This window comes from Pristiophorus japonicus, chromosome 11 (genome assembly GCF_044704955.1).
Source record: "Pristiophorus japonicus isolate sPriJap1 chromosome 11, sPriJap1.hap1, whole genome shotgun sequence".
Taxonomy (NCBI): Eukaryota; Metazoa; Chordata; class Chondrichthyes; family Pristiophoridae; genus Pristiophorus; species Pristiophorus japonicus.
In genome coordinates, this window is record NC_091987.1 from 207,885,369 (window position 1) to 207,908,919 (window position 23,551).

Consider the following 23,551-nt stretch of genomic DNA (forward strand, 5'->3'; position numbering starts at 1 on the left):
TATGTAAAAAAAAAATGTTTGTCCTGCTTTCTGTCCTAAATCTCGTGGATGTAATCTTGTATCTGTGTCCTCTCATTCTAGATCCCTTAACCACTGGGAGCAGGCTTTTTCTATGTCATCTCTTCAAAATTTTAAATACCTGTACAAATCATCCTATAATCTTCTCTGTTCCAATGTAAAATAACCCACTTTTTGAAGTATTTCTTCGAATTTGTATTTCCTCACATCAGGCAGCAACCTAGTGAATCTACGCTGTAATCCATGCTTCTATTTTTTCAGATGGCAGCTGTTGATTCTGCTATACCCATTTACACCTCTTCTACACCCATCTTCTATTTCTTTACTTATCCCATCATCTTTTGCTTTGTACAATCATACCATTTGTCATTTCATCTCTTCTGCCTTCCACCCTATCACAGACCTTCCCTTTTGTTCGTTCTCTCCCCCCCCCCCCCCCCCCCCCCCCCACTCCTTTCCCTACACCTGCACTTGCTTAAATCTCTCTAACGTTTTCCAGTTCTGACGAAAGGTCATTGACCTGAAACGTTAACTCTGTTCCTCAGTCCACAGATGCTGCCTGACCTGCTGAGCATTTCCAGCATTTTCTGTTTTTATTTCAGATTTCCAACGTCCGCAGTATTTTGCTTCTGTACCCTTTCTATTGCCTCAATATCTTTTCTATTATGTGAAGTCCAAAATTGCACACAATACACCAGTTGTGGTCTTACAAAGGTTTTATATAGACCAACCATTACAACTGGACTTTTATATTCTATACCGTTTGCCTTCGCCACTTGAGGTGCTGCTTTTTAATGTCTTGTGAAATTGTAAAATTCTTCTGTACTTTCACATCATTCAAAGTATAATTATTATTTTTAATCTTTTTTCTGAAATGTAGCACTTCACATTTATTGACATGAATTCCATCTGCCAAAATATTGCCCGTGTCATCATTTTAGCAATATTCCCTTGCAGCTTCCTTTGATCCTCATAGTTATGTACTGTGCCTCCTATTTTAATATTATCTGCAAGGTTGGATGCTATTCCCACTAGCCCAAATCATTGATGTGCTCAGGGAACAGCACTCTGCATGACTCAGCTATCTACTTCGAACCATTCTGAAAACTGCCCTTAATTCTTACTCTCTCTTTCTTCATTTCACCCAGTTTTTAATTACAATTTGCTACCTTTCTTTAATTTCATACCCCTAAATCTTCTCTTAAAGTCTCTATGGCACTTTGTCAAAAGCTTTCTGAAAAACCATCCATTCCATATGTGTTACCTCCTCAAAGAACTCTTATCTAGTTTGCCAAGCATAAACTTTGTGAAATCCATGTTGCCTGCTTCTGATTGTTTTTTTTGTCAGCTACATATTTAGCCATTTCATTATTAATTAAAGATTCCAAAATTTCCCTACAGCAGATGTTAAATTAACTGGCCTGTAATTACCCAGTTTAGCTCTGTCTCCCTTTTTAAAAAAAAATGGTATTACATTGATCCAATATCCTACTCTTTTGTAAACATTGATGCTGTCAGCTGTGGCTCAGTGGTTAGCACACTCGCCTCTGAGTCAGAAGGTTGTGGGTTCAAGTCCTACTCCAGGAACTTGAGCATATAAATTTAGGCTGACACACCAGTGCAGCGCTGAGGAAGTGCTGTCTTTCAGATGAGATGTAAAACTGATATCTGTCCTCTTAGGTGGATGTAAAAGATCCCATGACACTATTTCGAAGAAGAGCAGGGGAGTTATCCCTGGTGCTAGGCCAATAATCTCCCTGACAGCGGAGGCAGCTCGAACCTGGAGCTATTGCAGGTCCTATCAAGTGAAAAAAATGAGAAATAAAAAGTAATACAATTATGACATCACAAGGATGGAGGACAGTGATTGGTTCTTCCATATTCATTGAATCACTGGACAGGGAATGAATCTTAAAGAAAGCTAATAACTGATTTGATTTGGTTCAATTGCTGATTTTCTAATTTTAACTTAATTTATAATTATGGTTTATATTAATTTTCTTTCGTTATAATTAATCTTTATTATACTGATTTTACGATTGTATTATTTACAAAGTAATTTGAATTCTTTTTTTTAGTTTTATCGCCTGTGTCTATCTGCGTGCGCATTTTGGCTGCCGCTTCGAACCCACGCCTTTAACCTTTTTCTACACTTCTCATGCTTTTTCTCTCTTTCCCTCAATGGTCAATATCTAACGTGTTGTAAAATTGTTGTGAAGCGTCTTGGGAAGTTTTACTAAGTTAAAGGCGCTATATAAATAAAAGTTATTATTAGAATAATTATCCCTCAATCAACATAACAGAAACAGATTATGTGGTCATTATCACATTGCTGTTTCTGGGACTTTGCTGTGCGCAAGTTGGCTGCTGCATTTCCCACATTGCAACAGTGACTACTCTCCAAGAAGTACTTCATTTGTGATGTCCAGTGGCCGTGAAAGGCACTATATAAATGCAAATCTTTCTTTTTGCTAGTTAAGTATGTCTGCAAATGTTCACTTATTCTCTACTAACTCACTGTTTTCTTCTCACATTTAGCATAAGAACATAAGAAATAGGTCATACAGCCCCTCGAGCCTGCTCCGCCATTTAACACGATCATGGCTGATCCGATCATGGACTTGGGTCCATTTCCCTGCCCACTCCCCATAATCCCTTATTGGTTAAGAAACTGTCTATCTCTGTCTTAAATTTATTCAATAACCCAGCTTCCACTGCCCTCTGAGGCAGCGAATTCCACAGATTTACAATCCTCTGAGAGAAGAAGTTCCTCCTCATCTCAGTTTTAAATGGGCGGCCCCTTATTCTAAGATTATGCCCCCAGTTCTAGTCTCCCCTCTCTGCATCCACCTTGTCAAGCCCTCTCATAATCTTATATTTTTCGCTAAGACAACCTCTCATTCTTCTGAATTCCAATGAGTAGAGGCCCAACCTACTCAACCTTTCCTCATAAATCAACCCCCTCATAGAAACATTAAGGCCCCAAGTTTCCACATGATTTGCTCCTGATTTTTAGGAGCAACTGGTGGAGAACGGAGTATCTTAGAAATCTGAATTCTCCACATTTAAGTTTTCTGCAGTTCTAGTCAGGGAGAACAGTTTCACTTTTGAACAGAATTTTTTTTCAAAAGGGGGCGTGTCCAGCCACTGACGCCTGATTTGAAAGTTTCCACAGTGAAAACGCACTCCAAACTAACTTGGAATGGAGCAAGTGAAGATTTTTGTAGGCCTGAAAAAACCTTGTCTACACATTAAAAAATCAGGCGCAGGTTACAAATTAGGCGTCCGGAACGTGGTGGGGTGGGGGGGTGTGGGGGAAGGGAAGTCATTACATTCGACAATAAATCCTTAGTTATACTTATACAAATATTATACAAATAATTCCAACCTGAATAAAAATTTATAAGCAAAGAAAAGATTAAATAAACGATGTGTGAAAGTGCTTCAGGCAGGCCTTTCAGGCAGGGAGAAGGCTGCAGGAAGCCTCAGAACTTGAGGCAGCCGTTCCCGACGGCAGCGGGGGGGGAGGCAGTGAGGGCCCGACCGACCGCAGGGGGAAGGAGGGCAGTGAGAAGGCTGCAGGAAGCCTCAGAAGTTGAGGCAGCCGTTTCCCGACGGGCCCGACCGACGGCAGCGGGAGAAAGCTGCAAGAAGCCTCAGTGCTGATCATGGAAGGGCAACGTAGTTTTATTAAAAAATGTTAAAAATTGAACAGCTACAAAGAACTACAAAAATGGCCGAATGCCAATGTTTCCTTCACACTGCGCGTGCGCGAACGCTCCAACGCGCACGCGCAGGGTTGCCGGCACGAAAAAAACTCATTTAAATGATACCCGCCCCCTCCTACTTACAAAATCGGCGCGAGTGGTAGGCTCCGGCCCCTGGGCGCCGCGCCAAGCAGACATCGAGCTGCAAAGCGCTCGAGAATAGCGCATTTTTTTTCAGGCGCCGTTTTCGGCACGAAAAACGGGCGCCCAGCTCGGAGGGGCGCCTGTTTTGCCGCGTGTGGAAACTTGGGGCCTAAAACATAGAAAATAGGTGCAGGAGTAGGCCATTCGGCCCTTCGAGCCTGCACCACCATTCAATAAGATCATGGCTGATCATTCCCTCAGTAACCCTTTCCTGCTTTCTCTCCATACCCCTTGATCCCTTTAGCTGTAAAGGCCATATCTAACTCCCTCTTGAATATACCCGATGAACTGGCATCAACAACTCTGCAGTAGGGAATTCCACAGGTTAACAACTCTCTGAGTGAAGAGGTTTCTCCTCATCTCAGTCCTAAATGGCCTACCCCTTATCCTAAGACTGTATCCCCTGGTTCTGGACTTCCCCAACATTGGGAACATTCTTCCCACATCTAACCTGTCCAGTCCTGTCAGAATCTTCTCCTCATCTCAGTCCTAAATGGCCTACCCCTTATCCTAAGACTGTATCCCCTGGTTCTGGACTTCCGCAACATTGGGAACATTCTTCCCACATCTAACCTGTCCAGTCCTGTCAGAATCTTATATGTTTCTAGGAGATCCCCGCTCATCCTTCTAAACTCCAGTGTATAAAAGCCCAATTGATCCAGTCTCTCCTCATATATCAGTCCAGCCATCCCGGGAATCAGTCTGGTGAACCTTCGCTGCACCCCCTCAATAGCAAGAACGTCCTTCCTCAGATTAGGGGACCAAAACTGAACACAGTATTCCAGGTGATATCTCACCAAGGCCCTGTACAACTGCAGTAAGACCTCCCTGCTCCTATACTCAAATCCTCTAGCTATGAAGGCCTGCTAGACCTGCATGCCAACTTTCAATGACTGATGAACCATGACACCCAGGTCTCGTTGCACCTCCCCTTTTCCTAATCTGCCGCCATTCAGATAATATTCTGCTTTCGTGTTTTTCCCCCCAAAGTGGATAACCTCACAATTATCCACATTATACTGCATCTGCCATGGATTTGCCCACTCACTTAACCTGTCCAAGTCACCCTGCACCCTGCAGCCAGTTTAGTGTCATCTGCAAACTTGGAGATATTACACTCAATTCCTTCGTCTAAATCATTAATATATATTGTAAAGAGCTGGGGTCCCAGCACTGAGCCCTGTGGCACCCCACTAGTCACTCCCTGAAATTCTGAAAAGGACCCGTTTATCCCGACTCTCTGCTTCCTGTCTGCCAACCAGTTCTCTATCCACGTCAGTACATTACCCCCAATACCATGTGCTTTGATTTTGCACACCAATCTCTTGTGTGGGACCTTGTCACAAGCCTTTTGAAAGTCCAAATACACCACATCCACTGGTTCTCCCTTGTCCACTCTACTAGTTACATCCTCAAAAAATTCCAGAAGATTTGTCAAGCATGATTTCCCTTTCATAATTCCATGCTGACTTGGACCGATCCTGTCACTGCTTTCTAAATGCGCTGCTCTTTCATCTTTAATAATTGATTCCAACATTTTCCCCACTATTGATGTCAGGCTAACTGGTCTATAATTACCCGTTTTATCTCTCGCTCCTTTTTTAAAAAGTGGTGTTATATTAGCTACCCTCCAGTCCATAGGAACTGATCCAGAGTCGATAGACTGTTGGAAAATTATCTCCAATGCATCCACTATTTCTATTGCCACTTCCTTAAGTACCCTGGGATGCAGACTATCAGGCCCCGGGGATTTATCGGCCTTCAATCCCATCAATTTCCCTAACACAATTTCCTGCCTAATAAGGATATCCTTCAGTTCCTCCTTCTCACTAGACCCTCAGCCCCCTCGTACTTTCGGAAGGTTATTTGTGTCTTCCTTCATGAAGACAGAACCAAAATATTTGTTCAACTGGTCTGCCGTTTCTTTGTTCCCCATTATAAATTCACCTGAATCTGACCGCACTAATCTTTTTCTCTTCACATATCTTTAGAAGCTTTTGCAGTCAGTTTTTATGTTCCCGGCAAGCTTCCTCTCATACTCTATATTTTCCCCCTCTTAATTAAACCCTTTTTCCTCCTCTGCTGAATTCTACATTTCTCCCAGTCCTCAGGTTCGTTGCTTTTTCAGTCCTAACTGGCTTACCCATTATCCTTGGACTATGTCTCCTGGTTCTGGACTTCCCCAACATCGGGAACATTCTTCCTGCATCTAACCTGTCCAGTCCCGTCAGAATTTTATATGTTTCTGAGATCCCCTCTCATCCTTTTAAACTCCAGTGAATACAGGTCCAGTCGATCCAGTCTCTCCTCATATGTCAGTCCAGCCATCCCGGGAATCAGTCTGGTGAACCTTCGCTGCACTCCCTCAATAGCAAGAACGTCCTTCCTCAGATTAGGAGACCAAAACTGAACACAATATTCCAGGTGAGGCCTCACTAAGGCCCTGTACAACTGCAGTAAGACCTCTCTGCTCCTATACTCAAATCCCTTAGCTATGAAGGCCAACATATCATTTGCCTTCTTCACCGCCTGCTGTACCTGCATGCCAATTTTCAATGACTGATGTACCATGACACCCAGGTCTTGTTGCACCTCCCCTTTTCCTAATCTGCCGCCATTCAGATAATCTGCCTTCGTGTTTTTGCCAAAGTGGCTAACCTCACATTTATCCACATTATACTGCATCTGCCACGCGTTTGTCCACTCACCTAATCTGTCCTAGTCAACCTGCAGCCTTTTAACGTCCTCCTCACAGCTCACACCGCCACCCAGCCTAGTGTGATCTGCAAATTTGGAGATATTACACTCAATTCCCTCATCCAAATCATTAATGTATATTGTATAATGTATATTAGCGACTTGGATGAAAGGACCGAGTGTAATGTAGCCAAGTTTGCTGACGATACAAAGATGGGAGGAAAAGCAATGTGTGAGGAGAACACAAAAGACCTGCAAAAGGACATAGACGGGCTAAGTGAATGGGCAATAACCTTTAACACTTTGTTAAATGCCTTCTGGAAGTCCAAATACACCACATCCACTGGTTCCCCTTTATTCACTCTGCCTGACTGCATTATGCTTTTCCAAATGTCCTGCTACTGCTTCTTTAATAATTGATTAATCATCATCATCATCATAGGCAGTTCATCGGAATCGAGGAAGACTCGCTTCCACTCTAAAAATGAGTCCATAGGTGGCTGAACAGTCCAATACGAGAACCACAGTCTCTGTCACAGGTGGGATAGATAGTCGTTGAGGGAAAGGGTGGGTGGGACTGGTTTGCCGCATGCTCTTTCCGCTGCCTGCGCTTGATTTTGGCATGCTCTCAGCGATGAGACTCGAGGTGTTCGGCGCCCTCCCGGATGCACTTTGGGCGGTGTTTGGCCAGGAACTCCCAGGTGTCAGTGGGGCTGTTGCACTTTTTCAGGGAGGCTTTGAGGGTGTCCTTGTAACTTTTCCTGTGCCACCTTTGGCTCATTTGCCATGAAGGAATTCCAAGTAGAGCGTTTGCTTTGGGAGTCTCGTGTCTGGCATGCAAACAGTGTGGCCTGCCCAGTGGTGCTGATCAAGTGTGGTCAGTGCTTCAATGCTGCGGATGTTAGCCTGGTCGAGGACGCTAACGTTGGTGCATCTGTCCTCCGAGGGGATTACAGGATCTTGCGGAGACATCGTTGGTGGTATTTCGCCAACGATTTAAGGTGTCTACTGTACATGGTCCATGTTTCTGAGCCATACAGGGTATTACTACAGGCCTGTAGACCATGAGTTTGGTGGCAGATTTGAGGGCCTGGTCTTCGAACACTTTTTTCCTCAGGCGGCCGAAGGCTGCATGGCGCACTTTCCCAACCACAGATGTTAGGCTAACTGGTCGATAAGTTTCCTGCTTTTTGTCTGCCTCCTTTTTTAAATAGAGGCGTTACATTTACAGTTTTCCAATCTGCTGGGACCTCCCCAGAATCCAGGTAATTTTGGTAAATTACAACCAATGCATCCACAATCCCTGCCACGACTTCTCTTAAGAACCTAGGATACAAGCCATCAGGTCCAGGGGATTTATCCGCCTTTAGTCCTATTATCTTACTGAGTACCACCTCCTTAGCTCCTTACTGGTTGTGATTGTGTTAAGCTCCTCCCCCGCTATAGCTCCTTGACTACCACTGTTGGGATATTTTTAGTGTCCTCTACCGTAAAGACTGATACAAAACATTTTTTCAGAGTTTCTGCCATCTCCTTGTTCCCCATCACTAATTCCCCGGTCTCGTCCTCTAAAGGTCAAACATTTACTTTAGCCACTCTTTTCATTTTTATATACCTATAGAAACTCTTGCTATCTGTTTCTATATTTCGTGCTAATTTACTTTCATAGTCTATCTTCCCTTTCTTAATCATTTTTTTAGTCATTCTTTGCTGGCTTTTAAAAGCTTCCCAATCTTCTGTCCTCCCATAGTTTTGGCCACTTTGTATGCCCTTGTTTTTAATTGGATACTGTTATGTATGTAAACCTGTAAATACCATGTCTAACCACCAGAGAGCTTATCCCCTGGAGTCCCAAGGGATCCCACAATCCCTTGGGAGCACCTGTATATAAGGAGACCTCACAGGCTGGAGAGGCACTCTGAGATCTGTAATAAAGGACTATGGTTACACCTTACTTTGAGCTTGCAGTATCCAGTCTGACTCATTTCAAGATGCCATTCTTTATTTCTTTAGTTAGCCACGGATAGCTATCTTTTCTTTTGTACCCTTTCCTCCTCACTGGAATATATTTTTCTTGAGAGTTATGAAATATCTCCTTAAATGTACGCCACTGTTCATCAACCGTCCTACACTTTAATCTATTTTCCCAGTCCACTTTAGCCAACTCTTCCCTCATACCTTTGTAGTCTCCTTTATTTAAGCTGAGTACGCTGGTTTGAGATCCAACTTTCTCACCCTCCATCTGAATTTGAAATTCAACCATGCTATGATCACTCATTCCGAAGGGATCCTTTACTAGGAGATTTTTTATTAATCCTGTCTCATTACACAGGACCAGATCTATGATAGCCTGCCCCCTGGTTGGTTCTGTTACATACTGCTCAAGGAACCCGAGCCTTATGCAATTCTCTTCTGATACATTTGTAGAATTCTTCACTGTTACTTGTAATATTTTTGGGCTTCTTTCCTCATATTCATTTACTTTCCTTATTCCTCTCTTGACCTTATTTTGTTTTATTCTCGTGCTCCTGCTTCTTCAGTTTTAGTTAGTTTCAAACCTCTTTATTTATCCCCAGCATTCTGAACACTTGAAGGTAGCCTCCTTTTATAATGGTATATATTTATTCTGCAGCTTTACAATCTCCTTTCCCATTGTTAAATCTACAATCCTGCATGCCAATTTCTCTTTCAACCCGGTTTTAGCTGGGTCACTCCTCACCTTTCTAAAATCAGCCCCATTCCAATCTAGTATCCTTGTTTTCGTGATTGAAATAAAGTGTTATCGAATCATAAAATTGTATAGCACAGATGGAGGCAATTCAGCCCATCATGCCTGCACTGACTCTCTGCAAGGGTTATTCACTTAGTCCCATTCCTCTACTCTTACCCTTTTCATATCTTTTGTTAAATATTTATCTGATTCCTTTTTACAAGCTATCATGGATTCTGCTTTCAGTGGTGTTTCTGGTCAGGCATTAGGAAAAGGGAAGGTGCAACGAGACCTGGGTGTCATGGTACATCAGTCATTGAAGGTTGGCATGCAGGTACAGCAGGCGGTTAAGAAAGCAAATGGCATGTTGGCCTTCATAGCGAGGGGATTTGAATACAGGGGCAGGGAGGTGTTGCTACAGTTGTACAGGGCCTTGGTGAGGCCACACCTGGAGTATTGTGTACAGTTTTGGTCTCCTAACTTGAGGAAGGACATTCTTGCTATTGAGGGAGTGCAGCGAAGGTTCACCAGACTGATTCCCGGGATGGCGGGACTGACCTATCAAGAAAGATTGGATCAATTGGGCTTGTATTCACTGGAGTTCAGAAGAATGAGAGGGGACCTCATAGAAACGTTTAAAATTCTGACGGGTTTAGACAGGTTAGATGCAGAAAGAATGTTCCCAATGTTGGGGAAGTCCAGAACCAGGGGTCACAGTCTGAGGATAAGGGGTAAGCCATTTAGGACCGAGATGAGGAGAAACTTCTTCACCCAGAGAGTGGTGAACCTGTGGAATTCTCTACCACAGAAAGTAGTTGAGGCCAATTCACTAAATATATTCAAAAGGGAGTTAGATGAAGTCCTTACTACTCGGGGGATCAAGGGTTATGGCGAGAAAGCAGGAAGGGGGTACTGAAGTTTCATGTTCAGCCATGAACTCATTGAATGGCGGTGCAGGCTAGAAGGGCTGAATGGCCTGCTCCTGCACCTATTTTCTATGTTTCTATGTTTCTATGTTTCACAACCCTCTGCATAAATAAATTCTCTTAACCTCTGCCTTTGTTCTTTTAATATTTAATTTATGCTGTCTACTAACTGACTGACCACTGGAAATAGTTTCCCCTATTTACCTTATGAAAACCCCTCATAATTTTGAACACCTTTCTCAGTTCACCTCTTACCCTTCTCGATGCCAGTGAAAACAGCCCTAGTTTGTCTAGTTTTTCCTCATAGCTAAATGCTCTTATCCCTGGTGTTATTTTAGTAAATGTCTTTTGTGCTATCTCCAGTCCTTGACATTCTTTCTAAAAAAGCACACCCAAACATAATATTCTAATGGAGGCCTAACCGACATTTTATTTAAGGCTAGCAATACCTCTACTTTTGCACTTTATGCTCCAATTTATAAAATATGTTTTTTTTTACTTTCTTTATGAACTTGTTCTCCGACTTTAAAGGTTTGTATATCTGAACCCCTAAGTCTCTCTGCTTTTTTATTCTATTTAAAGTTTTATTAGTTAATGTTTGTTTTCCTTATTTTTCCTCCCAAAATAAACCACTTCACATTTGTCTGTATTAAATTTGATCTAACATCTATCTGCCCAATCTACTAATCTGTCCATGTCTTCTGAAGTCACTTACTTATTTATGGACCTCATGCATCCTATTTTTTTGTGCCAGTTACAAAGTCTGGTGACATAGTTTGCAGCAAATTAAAGACCATTTCACTGACCAGGCCCTCCTGGTCTTTGTTTGCATAATGGAGAAACCTTTTTGGGCCTGAAGGTTAGCCTACAAACATGCACAGGAGGCAAACTGTGTAGCATTATATCACAGATTATGGAAACCTGGAGTCGATTACCGTGAGGACCTGGAAGGAGGTTAGAATGAAGTTTCACCACTTTGAAAAAGAGAGCCAAAGTATGATAACAATATCACTGCAAATTAGCAGCACAAGAGTTAAATGGTAGGTCGATATGCGTAAAAATGCTGTGCTCGCATTTTAAAATGGTCAGGATGTAGCAAGGGAAATAGCAGGGTCCTGCAAATTACATTACAAAGGCCCGGATAGCAAAGAGTGTACTGCAGGATGGAGTTTCCATACTCCAAATTACCGTGCCTCAATTAACACTGTTTTTCTGTTTAAAGGCAACATTCCATATAATGGAAGAGCCTGGACTCCCATCAGGAGAAACCATTAATTGAAATTGTAGATTTATTTGGGGGGAAGGGAGAGGTGGGGGGGGGAGGAGAGAGAGAGAGAGAGAGATGGGCGGGGGGGCGGGGCGGGGGGGGGCAGGGTAGGCGGCTATGTTCTCAAAGATGTTGGCCATCAGAAAGTTGAAGGGATGTGCAGACCCAACTGATATGTATCATAATGATATGTATCATCATGCAATGCAACATTTGTGCATATGCTACATCTAATGTGTCCATTTGCACTATACATAAGTTCTTAATTTACATAATGACAGTACAATACACAAATGAAAAAATGTATTATATATGACTGTTCCATTTATCCTCTTCGCAGGGCAAAGAGAAACAAGTGGTCTTCGCTGTGCGCCTAAAGAGCACCAAGTGCCACCATACAGACTTGCATTTAACAGCAAGATAAATACATAGTGATATAGATGAGGAAACCAAGGGCAATGACGATAATGAGATGAGTTGAGCATTGATGAAGGGCCAGCAGGTGTAGGGCAACGTTTTGATGTGCTGATAGCTCATCTTGGGTTATTTCTGGATACAGACCTTAATTGGCCTGTTTTCCAATGGAAGATGTTACAACACATGGACAGTGTTTAGCAGTCATATGCCTACATTCACATGGTGTTGCGAGGTGATAAGGCTACATTGCAGACAACTATTGTACAGGAGCAACAATGGTGGCAGTTGTAGTGGTGACAGCAGTAAGAGTATCTCTCATTAATGGTTCAACTGCGATTTTGGGGCCAAAACTCGGAAAAAGCACTACTTGCTGATTTACCTTGCAATTGATTACAGATAACCATGAGAGAGGGAATCAAAGACCTGATGGATGCCCAGTCGCTTTGCTTGCACACATTATAATGCCTACTAATAATGCTATGCACAGAGAAGCACAGGAGCAGCCAGTTACCAATTGTGCCATTCATTGCTATAAAATAGCCCTGTGTAAGTGACTGCAGAGTTTGCCTCCAGATGCAATGAACCCACAGTGAATTCAGCTTTTGACTTCTAACTCTGATGCAGGTTCATCAGTTAGTCAGAAGGGACTTCCTGTATCCCACGGAGCTCCACAGTTGACTAAGCAGTTAACCCTACCCCTGCTAATCCCTCAGCTAGAGGAGCACTTACACATAAGTTAATAAATAGCAACTGGTAAACGCATTGAATACTTACACCACTTGCACTCAAAACACTGAATAAAATTAATTCAATTTTAATGTATCGAGTAGTCTGTGTTTTATTGTGCAAAATAGCAAGCTGTTGGTCCTCACAAATCAAATATGTACAGTTCTTAACAAAGCTAAACAAGTAAAACAACAAGCAGACCTGTAATTGTGTGTGTACATATATATAGTAGGGAGTGATTGCACCCAGTTATCCAATCTCATTTCATATAGGACCCTTCCAGCTAACAGTGAGAGAGGATATTAATCCCGTCACTCTGGGCTGGATTCAAACACAGATCCTAGAGGTAAGAAGGCAATGTGCTCACTCATTGTACCACTTAAACCTGAGCATTGTAAGTGGTTTTGTTTCCAAAAACAAAATATTCCATTTGATGTGCTTTCATGATTAGTGAATCAATTGGTACAAATGCAAATGAAAAGCAGTTTCACTAACTTTTTCTCCACGCAGACTTCAGCCTTGAAGTATGCCTTTGAACTAAAAAAAAAAGCTAACTGAAATTCTGCAGGAGACAGGGGGAGTAAATAGAACAAGACAGTATTTTAGAGATAGATCATGCAGTCGAGATCCAAAACAATAATAGCATAGTTAGAAAGTTATTTGTATACTTTTAATCCTGTTTGGCAATAGGATTTTCTATACATGCCAAGAACTCAAGCCATAAAACCATTATATGACTGGCATAAACTCAAAGGTAAAATTCATCTTGAAATGTGGTGTAATCTGACCTCCATTTACCACTGAGATGTGGGTTACAGGTTGGTACATATGTATCCCAGAGCCATTTTAATGGGTAGGCATTATGTTCTTGGGGATGAATAGACCATGCCAGTGTAAATTGGCAGCTTGCAACTGAAATTCCTTCTTCCCTCCTCTTCATATACAGCTTCATTTCTAATACTGGATATTGCATGTCAATATACTACCTACCGTGTATTCTCTCTGCATTTGTTCAGATTCTCCCATACCCCCCCCCCCAAAAAAAACTATTGCAAATGTGCATTTCATATACAAAAAAACCCATAGCATTGCTGTATTGTAAATTTGGTGAATCTACACAGTTTGCTTGTGTTCATGTGATTGAAGAGCCCACACTGTGGCACCAGATTCCAGTCCAATGAGGTACAGAGCTGGCTCTGTTGCACGACAGTCAGAGAAGCCAAATTTCCTGAGTGGCAATAGCTAGAATTCTGTTTATGTAAAATTTGAACAACTATCATCACAGATGGGCACTGGACTTGCAAATGAAATTCTTACTGTTTTTGTTTAGAGTAATTACATCCAATAATAGATTGCTTACAGTGTAGGTAATTGTAGAGCAATCCTGGTCTAAACGGTTCCATACATCAACAGTTTGTTTTTCATAATGTAGGAAGTGAACATGGGGAAAAGGCAATTTCCCACTTTAAACAGTTCCAAAACATGTGCCTTATAACTGTCATTTAATGCACCATTTTATTTACGTTATATTTTATGTATTCATGTTCTATACTGTAGTATCACTGTACATTTTTGAATATTTTGATCCACAAAATAACCAAAGCTAAATGTATGGGTGTGTTTACTAATTACACTTGTTTCCTTTCAGAATGTGAGCACTTGATTCGACATATGCTTGTGCTAGACCCAAGCAAACGATTATCTGTGGATCAGATCTGCAAACATAAATGGATGAAAATAGGTGATCCTGATCCAGAGTTTGACAGGGTGAGGATATTGCAATACCACTAAAATACTCTTTTTTTTCATTGATTCATCTCTTCTCTCCCACCCCAAAAAAACTGTTCACCTTTATAAACACTCTAGGTGAAAAGAAAAGGAAAAAGCTAGTTCATGGATTATTCCTCGACTGTCGTGCCATTATTTTGTATAATAATATATATTGTTATTATTGTATGATATATATTCTTGTAGCAAGCAAGCTGGACATTTAATTGAATGTCTTTGTCTCAAAGTGAAACACCACAAATTATATAGTGGCTCGGTCATGACTGAACCATTTCATTACAATTGTGGATGGGACTGCACTACTGGGCTTCCTTCCGTTTGCTAATTTTTATTAAATAAATTTGGAGCTTTGGCAGATCAATGAATATAACAAAAATATGTAAAACCTAGAAATCTTGTGATATGGGATCAGATTTGTGAGCCTTGTGTTTGATTATTGGATTCAGTTCTGCCCAGTGGCTCAGCAGATTTTTCCATTGAGTAGCTTGGTCCTGCAGGTCCCAGTTTAATCTGCAGAGTGTGCTGATTTAGTTGGTGTCAGCCATGGTGGTAGGACTACTACAGTTGGCCTCAGGATAAGGAGGGAAAATGCAGTTAAGGTTTCTGCCCCTAATCACCAGTAGTGTGACTTGTGAAAGTCAGATAGGGATATCATTCGGCTTGGCTGCTTTGGTTGAGTAGCTTGCCAGCACTTATCATTAAGGCTTTGTATGACTATTGGCTGCTGGGCAAGACACTGGAGCATAACCGGTACCCGTGGAACTGTGCCCTATCATGGAGTCAGTGCCTTCAGGAGAAGTGGGGAAGGAGAAAAATGGTAAGAAAAAGAAAATCTGTTTGACATGAAAACCTAAGTTTTAATATCAGATCCAAAACTGAAATATGTCTCTTATCTTTATGATTGGTCAATAGCCATATTATTGACAGAAAACTGTAATCTGAACAAGCTTGCTCATTGTGTTAGCACATTACTTTAAAAGAAACAAGCTAGAAATATAACCTGAAATACTATGGGTTTTCTAATGATTTAATGACTTGGCTGGTAACTTAGTACAAATGCCTGATACTAGACTACCCAAGAAGATATTTTACGGTGAGCTGAAATTTGCTAAACGCTCTCGTGATGGACAGTTCAAAAGATATAAGGATTGCCTAAAGACCAATCTAAGAAAATATGGCATCTCAACTGACACAGAGGAACATGATGTTTATGAGTAGGAAATAGTGGAAAAAGATGATTCATGATGGCACAACAAAGTATGAAGCAAATCGTATCCAGCTAGCTGAAGAAAATAGAGCCTAAATGACATCAAGGAAGGAATTGGCCCTCAGGTCAATCTGACATCCGATACCCTGGGTGTGAGAAAACATTCTTCGTGAAAATTGCAATTTACAGTCACGAGAACCCAGAACCTGTATGAAATTGGAAATGAATCATAGGCTGTCATTATTAACAGCAATGGACAAGTCATCATCATCATATTGATGCTTACTGAAGTCTCATGTAAAAATGGATCCCACAAAGTGCTAAATTAAAATCAGCTGCTAAGATATAAAAATGAGGATGTTGACTATCAAATAGAAGTGCTGTTGGTATGCATTTAGGACTGATGTACACGTTTCTAAAGTTGAGCAATTCACTGGGCGGTGGATCAAAGGCTAGCAGATATTTTTTCTCGATGAGAAAGGGGAATGGCATTCATACTTGAAATATGCAATCTATGGGCCAAGTTTGCCTCCAGGGTTAGAATGGCGCCTCTCCGTGTGGTGCACCGACTTTTTAGAACAGAAACGGCGCCTATTATTTACGTTGGTATTCTTCCCTCTGTCTGGTCGATCCAGGCGCTTGGCACAGCGCAGCAGAATGCGTGGGGGATGGAGCCAGGTCCCGGCGCTGAAAACAGTGCCGGGACCTCTGCACGTGGACGCTAGAGTGTGCGCATGTGCAGTAGCTGCAGACGTCCGAGGCTGCGTGGGAGGAGCCCGAAGCATGCCGTCCCTAGCCCTGGCCGAATGGGCTCACCAGGGCGGCGAAGATCGGACTCGGGCCTCCCGTTCAGCTCCTGCTCCCCCCCCCACCCCGTTCAGCCGGTCCCCCTCCTCTCCCTCCCTCCCCTCCAGGTCGGCGGCGGCGGGCCCCGCCCGAAGTACTCTGGGACCGCCGGCAGCGCCCGTCCGCCCGGCGTCTCGCTGGGGGTGGGCCTCGCCCAAAGTCCTCATGGGAACCTGGCGGTGGGGCCTTCAGCCGCCCCCCCCCCCCGCCCCGCTCAGCCCCTCTTCCCCCATTAAGCCCTTCTCCCCCCGCCCCCATTCAGCCTGCTCCCCCCCCCCCCGTTCAGCCCCTCTTCCCCCATTCAGCCCTTCTCCCCCCGCCCCCATTCAGCCTGCTCCCCCCCCCCCCCGTTCAGCCCCTCTCCCTCCATCCATCCCCCGTTCAGCCCCTCTCGCTCCCCTCCCATCCGTTCAGCCACTCCCCTCTTCCCCCCCTCTCTCACCTCCTCTCTTTCTCACCCCCCACCCACTCTTTCTCACCCCCCACCCACTCTTTCTCACCCCCACCCACTCTTTCTCACCCCCACCCACTCTTTCTCACCCCCACCCACTCTTTCTCACCCCCACCCACTCTTTCTCACCCCCACCCACTCTTTCTCACCCCCACCCACTCTTTCTCACCCCCACCCACTCTTTCTCACCCCCATCCACTCTTTCTCACCCCCACCCACTCTTTCTCACCCCCACCCACTCTTTCTCACCCCCACCCACTCTTTCTCACCCCCACCCACTCTTTCGCACCCCCACCCACTCTTTCGCACCCCCACACACTCTTTCGCACCCCCACCCACTCTTTCGCACCCCCACCCACTCTTTCGCACCCCCACACACTCTTTCGCACCCCCACCCACTCTTTCGCACCCCCACCCACTCTTTCGCACCCCCACCCACTCTTTCGCACCCCCACCCACTCTTTCGCACCCCCACCCACTCTTTCGCACCCCCACCCACTCTTTCGCACCCCCACCCACTCTTTCGCACCCCCACCCACTCTTTCTCACCCCCCCTCTTTCTCACCCCCCCTCTCTTTCTCAACCCCCTCCCACTCTTTCTCACCCCCCCTCTCTTTCTCACCCCCCCTCTCTTTCTCACCCCCCTCTCTTTCTCATCCCCCTCTCTTCCACCTCCCCCCCCTCTCTCTTCCACCTCCCCCCCCTCTCTCTTCCACCTCCCCCCCCTCTCTCTTCCACCTCCCCCCCCTCTCTCTTCCACCTCCTCCCCCCTCTCTCTTCCACCTCCCCCCCCTCTCTCTTCCACCTCCCCCCCCTCTCTCTTCCACCTCCCCCCCCTCTCTCTTCCACCTCCCCCCCCTCTCTCTTCCACCTCCCCACCCTCTCTCTTCCACCTCCCCCCCTCTCTCTTCCACCTCCCCCCCTCTCTCTTCCACCTCCCCACCCTCTCTCTTCCACCTCCCCCCCCCTCTTCCACCTCCACCCTCTCTTCCACCTCCCCCCCCTCTTCCACCTTCCCCCCTCTCTTCCAATACCCCCCTCTCTTCCAACTCCCACTCTCTCTTCCACCTCCTCGCCCCTCTCTTCCACCTCCCCCCCCCTCTTTTCCACCAACCCCCCTCTTTTCCACCAACCCCCCTCTCTTCCACCAAACCCCCCTCTCTTCCACCAAACCCCCCTCTCTTCCACCAACCCCCCTCTCTTCCACCAACCCCCCTCTCTTCCACCAACCCCCCTCTCTTCCACCAACCCCCCTCTCTTCCACCAACCCCCCTCTCTTCCACCAACCCCCCTCTCTTCCACCAACCCCCCTCTCTTCCACCAACCCCCCTCTCTTCCACCAACCCCCCTCTCTTCCACCAACCCCCCTCTCTTCCACCAACCCCCCTCTCTTCCACCAAACCCCCCTCTCTTCCACCAAACCCCCCTCTCTTCCACCAAACCCCCCTCTCTTCCACCAACCCCCCTCTCTTCCACCAACCCCCCTCTCTTCCACCAACCCCCCTCTCTTCCACCTGCCCCCACCTCTCTTCCACCTGCCCCCCACCTCTCTTCCACCTGCCCCCCCCTCTTCCACCTGCCCCCCCCTCTCTTCCACCTCCCCCCCTCTCTCTTCCACCTCCCCCCCTCTCTCTTCCACCTCCCCCCCCCACCTTTTCACCTCCCCCCCCCTCTCTTCCACCTCCCCCCCTCTCTCTCTTCCACCTCCCCCCCCACCTTTCACCTCCCCCCCCTCTCTTCCACCTCCCCCCCCCACCTTTCACCTCCCCCCCCCCCTCCCACTCCCCCCCTCTCTTCCACCTCCCCCCCCCCCCTCTCTTCCACCTCCCCCCCCCCCTCTCTTCCACCTCCCCCCCCTCTCTCTTCCACCTTCCCCCCCCTCTCTTCCACCTCCCCTCTCTCCCCCCACCCCTCGCTGTCAGAAACAGAGAGAGATACTGACCGAGAGAGACACACTGGGATTGGGGGGTGGGGTTGCCGTCCCAGCACACTATTGGAGGGCTCCCGGTGCTGCAGTCGGTGAGTAGAAAGGTAATTTTTTATTTATTGATTGATTTTTGATTAAAAACATTTTTTTTTTGATTGATTTAATGGTTGATTTATCATTTATTATTGATGATGGTTCTTTATTTGTAAAAGTGAAGTGTTTAATGTTTGTAAAACCCCCTTCTCTCCCCGCCCCCCACCAATCTCTCGTTCCCTACACCTTATTTATAAGTGTAGGCAAGGTTTTTCTGAGCGTACAATAATCTACACTTGCTCCATTCTAAGTTAGTTTGGACTAAGTTTTCACTGCCTAAACTTGCAAAACAGGCGTAAGTGGCTGGACATGCCCCCTTTTGAAAAAAAAAAATCTGTTCTAAAATGAAACTATTCTAACTCACGAGAACTGGAGCAAACTAAATGCCGAGAATTGCAATTTCTAAGATGCTCCATTCTAAACTAGTTGCTCCAAAAAAATAGGAGCAACTCAGGCCGAAACTTGAGCCCTATATATCTGATGAGAAATATTTACAAGAGTATGAAGTATTTTGTATGGAAGTTGAGATGCACAAAAATACCAAAAAAAGATTCGAGTGACTCGGACCACTGCTAGAATTCACAATGTAGTAAAAGGAGTATCTGAATGTCGCCATCAAGACAGCAGCTCAAAATAACACGACAAAGCAGAGGGTTTGCAAGAAAGCAAAATTCGAGCAGGATAATCAGAAAAAAGAAATGATCACAAGATGAAGATGGGTAAACTATAAATAGTATGATGAAATTAAAAATCAATAGACTAACATTTGAGAATAATCTAAACTTGTTAAGGAAATAAAGCAAAATGACCAAAATATAATTCATGTAATTGATATAATTGATATAATCAGCTACAATTTATATTTCTTCTCTCTTGACCACTCCGCTCACTCTGTGTTGCTGGATGAGCTGCGGATGAGCTGCAGTTGACTCCAGTTGATTATTGGGATGACTGAAGCCATTATCTTCGGCTTGTGCTACTAATGCCATACTCTTGCCACTGATTACATTTTCCTCCACAGCCATTGTCTCAGGTTGAACTACACTGTTCGTAATCTCCGTGTCCTATTTGACCCAGAGCTGAGAATCCAATCCCGTATCCTCTCCATCACCTCTGTAACATCACCCACCTCTGCCCCTGCCTCTACCCCTGCTTCAGCCCATCTGCCGCCGAAACCCTCATCCATGCGTTTGTCACCTCCAGACCCTGCTCCTCCAGTGTTCTCGTGGTAGCCTCCCATCCTCTATAACTTTCAGTTCATTCAAAACTCTGCTGCCCTGATCCAATCCTACACCAAGGGCTAGATTTTACCAACCTTGGCGGGTCGGGGGCAGGCGACATCCTTGGCGACCCCACAGCTGTCTCATCCCAGCCTCCAACATGATTTTACAATGATGGGGCCTGCCCAGCGCGTTTGCCGGCCAATTAGAGGAAGCCGGTCTGGTGACGTCACTTGATGACACGTCATCAGCCGGTTTCCTTAAAAGGATCATGGCCAACTTTCTTTTGATAGTTGCGCTGTCGGTGTTCTGCAGCATTGAGGTGCATGGCTGCGCCCAGGCTCTCCTCTGACTCCTTATGGAAGGAGTCAGAGCACGCAGGAAGCTCCTCTTCCCTTCCAATGGGCGAAAAAGACCTCCCCAGGAGATCAACGCAGCCTGGTTGCACATTGCACAGGAGGGCACAAGCAGGGATGTGGTCAGGAGGACCTGGCTGCAGTAGTGCAAACCATTCAATGATTTCAGAAGATCACGAAACATTACTACAAAGCCACACACAACCTCATCCTGCTGTACCACTCATCACACTCCCATCACTCTGTCTTCCCTACCCTATTCCTGCACATCTTTACACACACCAACTTACCTTGTACCTCCACCCAGCCCTCTATATCTATATTATCAATTTCCCATCTCACTAGCCATCCCTCACTCTCATCGTTGTCCAATCATACCAACTAACAACACACAAGGGTAGGCACTTGTGCGTTATCACCAATGTTCATGTAAAGTTTCTGTTAATGTGTTGTCAAACATTGAAATCTTTGCCTTCTTGTACTGATCTGTGTGCACTTTTGGAAGTGGCTTAGTGAATTGCAATGAATGGTGAGGCATTAATCCCCCCCTTATGATGTGTGAAAGGAATGGCTATGGCATTATAGGGATACTTTATGATATTGCTGTGGGGTGATGCCAACCTGGCACATCTATGGCCGCCCATGCAGCAATGTGGTCAGGTGCTGTTGTCCTGTGCAGCATCAGGTTATTACGGAGAAGGTTGGTGCTGTTGTTGGTGATGCTGGTGTGCCTGGTGATGATGGTGTTGGGGCTGATTGTGGTGGTATTCTGAGAGCCAAGGTGAGAATTTCTAAAGGGGACCAATGCTGATGGAATAGATAGCAGCTGAAGTTGAGATGACAGAAGCTATCTGTCACTGGTGAGAGAGGTTGCTCCAAGGAGGTGACACTGGATAGAGCGTTCACTCCAAATACTTCAAGTCTTCATAAAGCTGAAAAGTGTATTCCAATTCCTGAAAGCTCCAGCTTCTAAGATTGGAAATTGAACAGCTGTAAAATGGTAATTTTATACCACTTTTGCAGCTGTCAACCATTCACAGCAATGGAGAGTCATTGAGAATCTGACACACTTACCTGACGCGATCCCCGAGGGACGTGAACCTCGTGAAAAAGTTGGAAAAATCATTAAAACCTGGTAAAATGCTGCTTAAATACCTTCGTGCCGGATCTGCAAACCTCAGGCAGAGCCGGCACTTGGGAAATTAACAAGGAGGCGGGTTCAGAGCGGGATACCATCCTGTTGTCAATCTTTTAGAGTATGACAATGGACCCGCCTCTAAACCCGCCCTCTGAGCAGCGGCAAGATTCCGGCCCAAATCTCACTCATCCATCACCCCTGTGCTTGCTGATTTATATTGGTTCACACCGCCTAATGTCTCAAATTTAAGATTCTCATCCTTGTGCTGAAATAACTTCATAGTCTCGCCCTCCCTATCTCTGTAATCTTTACCAGCCTTAATGCCTCTACGTTACTCTCTAAGTTTGGCCTCTTATGCATCCCAAAATCCCTTCGCCCCACTGTTCGCAGCCTTACCTTCAGCTCTTTAGGCTCTAAGCTCTGAAATTCCCATCCTAAATCTTTCCGCCTCTTCCCCCCACCCCTCCCTTCCTTAAAACCCACCTCGTTGACCAAGCTTTTAGTTACCCTCTTAATATGCTCTTCTTTAGCTTCCTGTTGATTTTTGTCTGATTATGCTTCTGTGAAGCACATTGAAATGTTTTTATATGTTAAAGACACTATGTAAATGCAGGTTGTTGTCCTCTATGGAAGATTGGATGGAAACTCATGAAAGCAAGACTGTTCAGCAATATGCAAACAATAGAGAATGAGCTAGTAGCAATAATGTGTTAACATTGTGAATAAATGGAATAGAAACTACCATAATCCTTTGTGTCAGTGTAGCTCTGTACTTACCCCTCTTAAGTCATGGATTCAAACTCAGTTCCAAGTACTTGAGCAAAGTCAAGGCTGACACTTCAGTGCAGTACTGATGGAGCGCTGCATTGTCGAAGATGCCATTTTTCAGAAGAGACATTAAACCGAGGTCCTGTCTGCTGTTCAGATCAATAAAGGTTATCTGTCATTTATCTCGTTGCTGTTTGTTGTACCTTGCTATGTGCAAATTGACTGCTGCGTTTCCCTCTTTAAAAGTGACTTTACTTCAAGTACTTGATTTGCTACAAAGCACTTTGGGACATCTTGAGGTCGTGAAAGGCACTATATAAATGCAAGATTTTTCTTTTTACTTTTTTTTGGTGGTGTTGGTTGAAAGATAAACGTTGCCCACAGCCATGATCTTGTTGAATGGCAGAGCAGGCTCGAGGGGCTAGCTGGCCTACTCCTGTTCCTAATTCTTATATTCTTATGTAAAAGATCGAAGAGTATGAGAGGTCTCCCAGTGTCCTGGGCAACGTTTATCTTTCAACCAACACCACCAAAAAAAGTAAAAAGAAAAATCTTGCATTTATATAGTGCCTTTCACGACCTCAAGATGTCCCAAAGTGCTTTGTAGCAAATCAAGTACTTGAAGTAAAGTCACTTTTAAAGAGGGAAACGCAGCAGTCAATTTGCACATAGCAAGGTACAACAAACAGCAACGAGATAAATGACAGATAATCTTTATTCGAGGGATCAATGTGAAAAGATGCTGGGAGAACTTTCCTGGTCGTCTTTAGAAAATGCTTTGAGATCTCTTGCATCCACCTGAGAGGACAGACAGTGTTTTGGTTTTAACATCTCATCTGAAAGGCAGCACCTCCGGCATGCAGTATTGCATTGAAGTATCAGCCTAGACTATACGTTCAAATCTCTGGAGTGGAGATTGAACCCACAATCTTCTGATTCAGAGATGAAAATGCTACTACTGACCTAAGTCTGACACTACAATGAACTGGCTGTTTATCTCATTAGCTGCTACATTTGCTTACATGACAACAGTGACTACACTTCAAAATAATTAATTGGCTGTGGAGTGCTCTCAAGTCCTGAGG

The 23,551-nt window shown here is 44.7% G+C and overlaps 1 protein-coding gene across 4 annotated transcripts in view; it reads left to right on the plus strand.

Moving 5' to 3' along the window:
- Nucleotides 1-23,551, plus strand: part of sik3 (SIK family kinase 3) — a 391,943-nt gene that overhangs the window by 299,872 nt on the left and 68,520 nt on the right. For all 4 annotated transcript variants that reach the window (XM_070894468.1, XM_070894470.1, XM_070894469.1 and 1 more), the window contains exon 7: nt 14,321-14,439. In XM_070894468.1, coding sequence (XP_070750569.1) covers nt 14,321-14,439 — 119 coding nt within the window. The remainder of the gene's footprint in view (nt 1-14,320; nt 14,440-23,551) is intronic.